This window comes from Mytilus californianus, unplaced genomic scaffold, assembly GCF_021869535.1.
Source record: "Mytilus californianus isolate M0D057914Y unplaced genomic scaffold, xbMytCali1.0.p SCAF_5, whole genome shotgun sequence".
NCBI classification, from domain to species: Eukaryota; Metazoa; Mollusca; class Bivalvia; order Mytilida; family Mytilidae; genus Mytilus; species Mytilus californianus.
In genome coordinates, this window is record NW_026262701.1 from 40,055,798 (window position 1) to 40,066,125 (window position 10,328).

General features: G+C 31.9%; 1 protein-coding gene across 1 annotated transcript; it reads right to left on the reverse strand.

Moving 5' to 3' along the window:
• Positions 1-824: 824 nt before the first annotated feature.
• On the reverse strand, positions 825-9,704 carry LOC127700448 (arylacetamide deacetylase-like). The gene is made up of 4 exons (XM_052203917.1): positions 9,594-9,704; positions 8,392-8,509; positions 6,305-6,368; positions 825-2,111 (listed from the first exon to the last, which is right to left on the reverse strand). The coding sequence occupies exons 1-4, from the start codon at positions 9,693-9,695 to the stop codon at positions 1,301-1,303; spliced, it is 1,095 nt and encodes a 364-aa protein (XP_052059877.1). The 5' UTR covers positions 9,696-9,704; the 3' UTR covers positions 825-1,300.
• Between the last annotated feature and the right edge of the window lie 624 nt (positions 9,705-10,328).

Genomic DNA, 10,328 nt, shown 5'->3' on the forward strand with positions numbered 1-10,328 from the left:
AACAGTGGTATACCGGTGTTCAAAAGTCATAAATCGAATGAGAGAAAACAAATCCGGGTTACAAACTAAAACCGAGGGAAACACATCAACTATAAGAGGAAAACAAAGGAACAACGGGAACACTGAAGTGCAACAAATACAAACGCCAACATACATAGAAACGAACTATTTGATAACAACTGCCATATTCTTGACTTGGTACAGGACATTTTAAGAAAAAATGGTGGGTTGAACATTGTTTAATGGATAGCCAAACCTCCTGCTTTATGACAATATTAAAAAATATCGCTTAAATGACAACACTACGTAACAGAAATACAGCACAAACAAACGTAATCACAGAGAAATGCACAAACAAATAATATAATAGTCGACACAACATGCAAACCGCAGAACAACAGCGAACATATTCCGTCAACGACAGACATAACAGGATATCGAAAACAATGACGCGCTTACGTAACTAACATGCAATTTCGAACTTTAAACAATTTTTTTCACAATACTCGTCCAAACAATTTTCATGAAAATGATAGTATTGAAATGCAATTTTATAATTATTTGGACTACAAACGATAAGATATAACACATTATCCAACCGAAACCATAACAGAAACATCAAAAATAAATACATAAATGTTGGATGTAGAAAATACCGAGACACGTCGTATAGCAATGCAAATTCACACTCGGTATAACAGTCATATTCGGAATTATGACACTGATGGTATTGGAAGGCAATTTTATAATTATTTGGACAACAAACGATAAGACATAACACATTATCCATCAACAAACAATAACACCAAGGTACGATATACAAATTACTTACATTACTGAAATTGTTAGTAAACTGTTTATTGGACGAAAAAACTCATTGCAATAATATAACGTGAAAATAAATATCATGATTGCTTATTTTGTCAGGAGAGCGATTTAGACTCTTAAAGATCTCTTGGTATTAGATTTTTTTTGGTAATTTTAACTTCAAATGAGTTTTTAATGATGGAAGGTTTTTCAATAATAATAGAGTTCAAAATTCTTTAAGGTTGATTGTCTACATTATATATACATGTATAAATGATGATTTTCTGTAACGTGTTGTTAAAGATAAGGTAAACATGTAGAAATTCTTATTTTTTGTGGATTTTAACTAATGTCCGGTATTCCCTATACAAGATTGTAACAAAAGCACCTGAATTCTCGGAAATACAAGTTCCATATATTATCCCTTTGTTGCTTCTGCAGTGGATCTTGACACATATCCACGACAGCAACTTATTGTTTATTTATGAACGTTTCAAACTGTGTAAGCTTCTCTTAGAGGTTTTGAAAGTCCATGTACCTGATAACGCAAAAATTCAACCAATTCTTGCAAAGCTGCCTTAGCTTCCTCTAAATGAAATATTCCCGATTCATGTGAAAACAGGAAGAATCCATGAAAAGCATTTTTGTAGTGTTTAAGCTTTACTTTGGTTCCATCTTCGTGAATCCTATTAGTATACATTACTGCCTCGTCTCGTAAAACATCGTATTGAGACGTGATTACATAGGCTTTTGGGATATCTTGCAGATTCTTGTGCATCATGGGCGATAGAGTCTCGTTTGTGATGTAAGTTTGAAGTTGCATAGCGACAACAAAATCGTGTTCCCTTGGAATTGTTGTAGTCCTATTAGTGATTTTCAAATATGTAGGCAGATGTTTTGCACTGTCAACTAGACTAAAATGAGATTGTACAGTTGCTGGAAATAAATGTTTATTTTCAGTTATTTTGGATGCAAAAGCTATTGGCTGTCCAACATAGAGTAACCAATGTAGTGCCTCTCTTTCTGGTGACGTAATACCAGGAATAATGTCAACATTGTCTTGGTATGACGGTGTTTGAAAATCTAGCATTTGTAAAACTGGATTTATCAATATCTGAATCATGATTTTTTTAGGGAAATGTCTCGCTACTGCAGCTGCAATACCTCCGCCTGATCCATCGCCAGCAATTACAACTTTATTTGTATTTACATTAACACCACTCTTTGCCGCCAAAACTTGCCACATGACATCTATACAATCAGTATATCCTGCTGGAAACGGATATTCTGGTGCCTTCCTGTACCTTAAAAAACATATTGCATAATTAACTTACTAGTACATACGAATTCAGCGGATCTAGTAAATGTTATTTAATATGTCGAGCAAAAGACTTAAAATGAAACTATAATAAGGCAAAAATGATAAGTCGGAAGATACAAAGGATTAATGCAAAAACGCCAATACCCGAAAAGCAGCGGACAAAATCTTAAACAAAAGAAACTATTTCTTGTTTTAGACTTACATTTAATGTTATATTTCTAGGGATGGTGTTGGATAAAGTGCCTTTCTTTGGATATAGCGCATTTATATGTAATAATGCAACAGTGCCGATGGGGCAATCAAATATAGATGTTTAGCTTAAATAGTTGTCTCACTGACAGTAACAAAACATCGAACTATTTTCGGTTATCAGTTAAATAAGAAAGCGAAATGTCTAAATCTACTGATAGTTTAAAAATTAAAATTATTTGTTCTACCATTCATTCAGAACAATGGAGTAATTGTCAAAACCGTATCAAATATGCAAGTTGTTCTTAGTCAGAATCCTGTTGTTCAGTGGTTGTCGTTTGTTGGTGTGGTTCTTAAGTGTTTCTCGTTTCTCGTTTTTTATATAGATTAGACCGTTGGTTTTCCTGTTTGAATTGTTTTACACTAGACATTTTGGGCCCTTTTATAGCTTGCTGATCGGTGTGAGCCACGGCTCCGTGTTGAAAGCCGTACTTTGACCTATAATTGTTTACTTTTTACACATTGTGACTTGGATAGAGAGTTGTCTCATTGGCACTCATACCACATCTTCTTATTTCTATATAAGTTATCTGATAAAGTTTCATAATATTATCGCTGATGTAAGTATCAAAAGTGTATCATATACCGTATAGCGGGTTATTTTCGCGGGTGTAAAATTTCGCGATTTTGGGGCAACAAAGTATACGAAAAATTTTTGCGGTTTTTATTTTGGTGGATTCTTTAATTCCAATTAAATATTTTGGCGGATACTGAAATGGTTGCAAGTTTTCAAAATTGACAAACACGGGTCTATTGTTATGGTTAAATGATTGTTTTACCTGCATGTAGTCTTATTTATTGATTATATTTTGATACAGTTAATCAATAGAATACCGGTACATAGTTATTTGTCACAGGTGTAGAAACATCTTGTAAATTTTACAGTTGATTAGTTACGAAATTGACCGGACATTTGAAGTACTAATTAGATTATAAAATTATCATGAGTGACTTGCAACTCTTATATAATGTGACACTTATTTATAAGGATAAAATACCTGACAAGCGTACCTTACACTCTTATATCATTATTTATTTTATAATGTAACCAAAAAACTAATTAAAACCTGATAGCCAGTGAACAATGGCATTTGGCATTTATATTGTTTAAATTAACATAAACCGTTATTGATCCGTCGAACTCGAAAAAATAGATAGTTTACAAAACGCTTTAGCTATTAGAAAGAATCGAACGTATGCATAAATTTTCGCGGAATTTATTTTCGCGATTTCTCCTGACCCGCCAAAATAAGCGAAAATAAACACCCCGCGAAAATAACCCGCTATACGGTATATAATATGAATAAAAGTAGATTTAGGGTATATACCATCACGTTAAACTTATAGATACCAAGAATCAATAAGCGTTTTTGAGTACAACTCAAGTAGAGAAATCGCTGAATTGAAATATAGGATTACTATTCAGCCAACAAAAATAAACAAAACCTTAGTTCAATATCGAGTTTTCTGTGTAGTGTTTTGAGTCTTTTAAAAGCTGTGGTATTGAGTGTTGTTTTCTTCGGTTTATATTCTTGATAGCCCCTTAGTATCATTCACCCTTTTCAGGTATAAAATGATTTTTTGTAGATCTATGATGAATAACCATCCTACCATATATGCATATGAGAGCTATCTGTTAAGCAAACTCGGAGAAATGGATTTAATTATTATAATGATCATGTTAACATGTAAAAGATGTTCAATTGCCATTTTACCTGCGTACACTGACGTATCAACATGACGAAATAATATTAACAGCTACATATCAAGAACCAAAACAAAATGCGTCAATATATTCATCATTAAAAGGACAGCAAAATTTAACGAACAGATGTAATCTATTAGTATGCCCTTACTTTGCGTTCAAACAGGCATAGATCATTATTGTCCCTTAAGTTACATTCAAACGGGTTTGTCTTACTGAGTTCAAAAAATCAAATCAAAATGACTGATTAAATACAAAATAATACAAACCGTTGTATGATAACAGAGAGTTTATACTGTCAATAATTTAGTGTGTGTGCGTATGCATTTAAAAAAAAACAAATAGGGTCAATGAAGCTTGTGTAGTAGAAAAATGTTCAAATTCCGATACTACAAAGTATATAAAAAAAGTACACAACAAACAAAACGAATAACTGTTCCAATTCCAAAAAAAATCTAAGTACATAAAGAGAGTAAAAATAAACAAAAAGAATGGAATGTTCCAATTTCTAAAATACAAAGCCCATAAAGAGAGCACCAACAAACAAAAAGTAAAATAACAAAAATACGGAACTCCAAGGAAAACTCAATTCGGAAAGTCCCTTATCAAATGGCAAAATCAAAAGCTCATACACATCAAACGAATGGAAAACAACTGTCATATTCCTGACTTGGTACAGGCGTTTCTTTATGTAAAAAATGGTGAATTAAACCTGGTTTTATAGCTAGTTAAACCTCTCACTTGCATGACAGTCGCATAAAATTCCATTATATTGACAACAATGTGTGAACAAAACAAACAGACATAATATTAGGTAAAAATGTCAAAAATAGGGGTACAGCAGTCAACATTGTGTTATAATCTTAATCACTATAAAAACAAACAAATATGTCAACAAAGAAAATCAAAATGGCATATAGACAAAGAACATAAGCAAAATTGAAAGACAAGAATACAAAAATTGACCATAGCACAGTAACACAATGACGTGATGTATAACTACCGAGCCACGCCAAAGGGATATTACCAAAAATGGACTAAGCAGTAAAGGTAATAATTTACAAAGACAAATAAAAGAACACTATAACACGTAATTAAGATGATAAACAACGTCAGTACCTAGAATCTATACTTCAAGACCATCATGTATTATTTGTGAAGTTGATATAGAATATTTATCAACAAGGTCTTGGTATCTTCCGATGAACTTTTTTAAAAAAACGACGAGATGTTCTTTGACTGGTTCGTCAACTTTCTGCTCAAATACTGGTGACGGTTTATAAAGTCTGAGTAGCAGCTGCTAGCTCTTAAATATTGAATGAGTCGGGAAATGTATATTCCATATGCAGGTGAAGTTGGTATATTGCTACTTAGGTGGGTGAAATTCATAATTTCAAAATTAAAATCGTCTCGTTTGTCATAGATTCTGGTACTGAGATGACCACTTATGTCAAATTCGAGGTATAAGTCTAAAAATGAGGCGGAGGAAGCCGTGTCTGTTGTTTCTTTAATTTCTAGTTCTGTAGGATATATTTATGGAACCCAATCAGAAAAGTTTGGATTGTTATATAATGGAAAGAACATCGTCAATATATCTGAATGTGAAATTAAATGATCTGGCTACTTTGATCTTCTTGTTTTTGACAAGTATCTGTAGGAACTCCGACTCATATGAAAATAAGAAGAAGTCGACAAGGAGAGGCGCACAGTTCGTTCCCATTGGAATGCCGACAATTTGTTGAAAAAGTCTACCTCCAAATTCAACAAATATGTTGTCAATAAAAAAACTCCAGCATACTGATCACTTGTTCCTCTGTGTAGCATTCTGTACGTTTTTGTTCACTAATAACAAAATATGCCGTTTGGTATCCAAAAGTAATAAATTTTTATATTGAAAAGCATTGTGGATTATATCTTTTAGACGAAAGAAGAAAGAAGAAAGTATTATAGTAAACCAATGAATCAATTTACAAGCAAAAAGTGGGAATTGGAAAGTCTTATCTACTAATTATTTTATCAGTAAAAAAAATACCAGATCTTACGAATCTTCAGAATAACTTAATATAAGTAGGGGTTATTATCCTGGGCATTGTCCTTAAAATTATTAGTATTCCACCAAAGATATATACTAGTAATTGTAGCTAGTACACACTTGTAATTAAAATCTTTATTAATGTAATTAGTGTTTAGCGATGATTATTAGTCTTCTAATCATTACTTACTCAATTGCTATTACAATCATCCTCGTTCTGTCAGACAAGTTTTCTAAGTAAGAGCTGTATGTATCTAAAATTGAACGCATGCGTGATATCATCGTGGTTTCATACAATAATGCATACAAATAACAAAGACAAGGGCTAACACATGTACCTGTAGCATAGAAATGTTTAGCATTAAAAGTCTTCATTTCTTCAACTCGTTTTTGATTTCCTTTGAATTACAAAATATTGATTTCCTTGACGAACAAACTCGTGATAATTCAGAAAAATTTGGTAAATTCCCCAAGTCAACGTGACTGCCGTGTGGTAGCTGGTGTCGTTAAAGTAAAAATTCCCCTATAATTATATTTTTGAACCGACATACAGTGTTAGAGGTCGAATGATTTGCTTTGATGTAGAGATGTGAATACGTACCAGAGAATAAGTTTTGTGTATAGGTATAATCAAGGTATTGTTATTAAAGATAGTGAAACTATATTCTTTTATAGTGTATGTTTGAATAAAGGTTAATATCCGTGCAATAGTTGTTATTTATTCCTGATCTAACCGCATGAATTTGCTGTGCACAAAATATTTGATCATAATTTGGTACAGTGTAATTGTCGGGTAATTCTAGTAGGACTCAGCAAATTCCTTGCTCAACATTTCAGATTGTTTTTATCAAAACTGACCGTTTCAGACTCTTATTCTTCTACTGGCATATATTATCAAAAAGAACATTCCGTTTAAATGAATATTTTCCAAATAAGTTATTCAATATAATTATAATGAGTTATGAAAGCTGTGTATCAAAAGATAAAGCAGGGAAAGCGCATATAATAATTCCAAGAGGTTAGGCTAACTTCCACAGAATTTTTTTTCACAGTCGGCCCATTTTTTAAAAAACGCCTTTCTACCTTTTCTACAATTAACAGAACCATATATTCAGGTGTGTACTTTAAGGTTCAAACAAATTTATGTAGTAATTTTAAACATGTTACCAAATTATAGATGCTTAAAGATGGCTCAGAAATGCAGTTTTCAATAGATTTAACAAACTTACTTTGAATATTTATTAAACAATGCAATGCAAAGGAAATGTTTGTCAAAATTGTTGGAAGTAAAATGCTGTGTATAACTTTCCGAAAAAGAAAATAAAATATTTATGTTGGTTAAAGATGCCCCTCGATAGATTTATTTCACGAAATTTGCAATGGTGTGGCCAACATATCTTTAATAGCAATGTACAATGTATAGTAGAGAACAGCATTTCAAACTGTTGAAAACAGTTTATAAAGTGTTTAGACTTTTTAATATTTACAATTGCATCAAGCTTTTAACTTTGATTTATGAGTGAAACAAATATAGGGAAATACCTCTTTTTAAATCAGATCTAAACGTTAGACAAAAGAAAAGCGTTACTGATTCGTATTTCTCTTATTGTTGTTGTATACAGCTAACTTAAAATACTCATTATTGAATGACATGTTAGTTCACATATGAAATAATAGTATAAACAATTGACAAAAGTGAATATAAAAGTAAGGAGATGTGGTATAATTGCCTTGAAACAACTATCCATCAGAGTCTAAATAACGTGGATGCATTTAAATAAACTCATAATAGATACCAGGTTTGAAATTTTGAACGCCAGGCGCGTTTTGTCTACAAAAGACTCATCAGTTACTCTTGAATCAAAAAAGGTTAAAAATACCAAAGAAAGTACGAAGTTGAAGTGCATTGAGGATCCAACTATAGGCCAACTTAAGGCATTCAACAATGAACAAAACCCATATCGTATAGTAAGCTATAAAACATCATTTGATAGTTAAGATTTAATTAACAAAAAAGATCGAAAAACAGCTATCAGAAAACTTATTTTCCATATACATCGTTTACGCAAAATCATGATTTAAATCACGTCTGCTTAAAAATCATTCGCAGTGGCGCCAACTTTCGGTGTAATTGGACAATGAAGTGTCGATGCGTATCTGCGTGATGTCTAAACCAAACTCTTCTATGACAGTGAACTTTGAGAAAGTGTCATTACTATATATGCAAGGTCGTCAGTATAAAGGGTGAGAGGAGGCGTTCATGTAACTGATATATACCTGTAGAAAACCATGTCCATCCTCCTCCGTGAATATAAATCATAGCCGGTAATGATCTTGTCTCTTTTATGGGCTGTATTATTTTAACTGGGACATTGGCTATTCTGGTATTTGTCACCTATGGAGAAAACGCAATACTGTTGGTTGTTTAACAGTTCATATCAGTTTGTATATGTTTAGCATGAATGTAGAAAGTGTGTTATATAAGGTTACACGCGTCTACATGGAAGATTGGTAAATGATTTTTTTTTTCAATAAAAATTGGTATAGATTGAAACCTACTTTGTATTCTGTATTGAACTATTTTATGAAACAATTTAAGATGAAATTTATATTTTGAACGGAAAATAATTTGCACAAGGTTATTATCTAATGTCCTCGAAAAATTACTTTCAACGGTGTCAATATTAAAAGTTGGTGAACAACTCGACTTACTACGGAAGCACATTAGGGACATGACAACAATATATTGCCATCAAAGTACTAGTTTAAAAAGTTGACATTACGGCATTAAAAAGGTTAGAATGAAAATTAAACTCGATATCTTAACTTTTTTCATTTCTTCAATTTATCTTCAAAGTCAACATTCTGACTTGACTTTAACTTTTTTTTAAAAGTTGAAATTAAAGGATTAAAACAAATAATATTTTGACTCTAAAAAAATGGAATTTTAAAAGCGTAGATATCAAAACTGTAAAAGTAAAAATTTTGATTTAGATTTAATGCAAAATTAAAATTGTTAGGTGTTAAAAGTTTTAAGAACAAATTTTTACATTTTAAAATTTAGAAATTTCAGCCTTTAAATGTGTCATGGAAGATTTTGATCAACAGTGTCCCTAAAAGGTTTCCACAATATCCTGAAATCCGAATTTGAATGAATCCAAGTTTATAACTGTCTTTGTCAACAAACTGCATTCGTTTTAGTTCTCAAGGTTTCAGCACAAAAAAACTATATATTTAAAGACCTATAGATATTATATTTACAATCCAAAATTTCATTTGTAATTTATCTTTAGCCTTAGAAAAGAAGCAAACAAAAACAAGGCAAGCAATAAAACCTCTCAGAATATTCATTTTTTACGGCCTGTAAAAAAAATTTTGAGGGCAAAAAACTTCTATAATTATGTAAAAAGCATTTATGTTTTCATAAACAAACATATTTATAATGTCCTTCTATATGGTCTTTTGGAGGTCACGATTACCTGAACTTCCGGATTCTGGCTGTAAACACCATTCATAACAAACCCAAAGCCATTGTTGACGATGAATTTGATTGGTTGGGAGGCTGGGTTTATATTCAGCATAAGGCATAACCTCAACTGCAATGTAATGAAACAACGAGATTAGTGTATACTTGCTTGTTTTGAATACAGGAAGACGCCTTCCGTTCTGATTGGCAGAGGGGTTTGGCCAATATTTCAATTTGATGCATGTAATAGTCTAAAATATCAGGAAGCAATATGAAGTATTCATTTATATCTGTTAAACAAACATACACAACAGATGTTTTGCAATTGTAAACTTCTTAACATACGTCAAACCGCTTAAAATACATCGTTCTTTGAGTGTTACTGAAATAACATTATATAATTCAAACATAAGTAATAGTATATCAGTCTCTAAATTATCCTGAAGATAAATTAGGTATAACATTTGTCACCTTGAATTTACCCAATCCTGCAGTTAAACTAATGCTGAAGGGGTCGTGCGTTTTGCTTGCGAGTATCAAGCTATTTGCATGTTAACGAATAATTGCAATAAGTCTGAGTGATTCGTTTATGACCTCTTTCAATATCTTCCTTTTCCATTATATTTTTTTTCCATTGACAGTCCATCCTCCGGTCCTTCATCCCGGTTAACTGACTATGTAAAACCTATCCTATGAATTTTTCTTTTATTTGTTCTCGTCCATAATTTACAAGACATATTTTCCACGG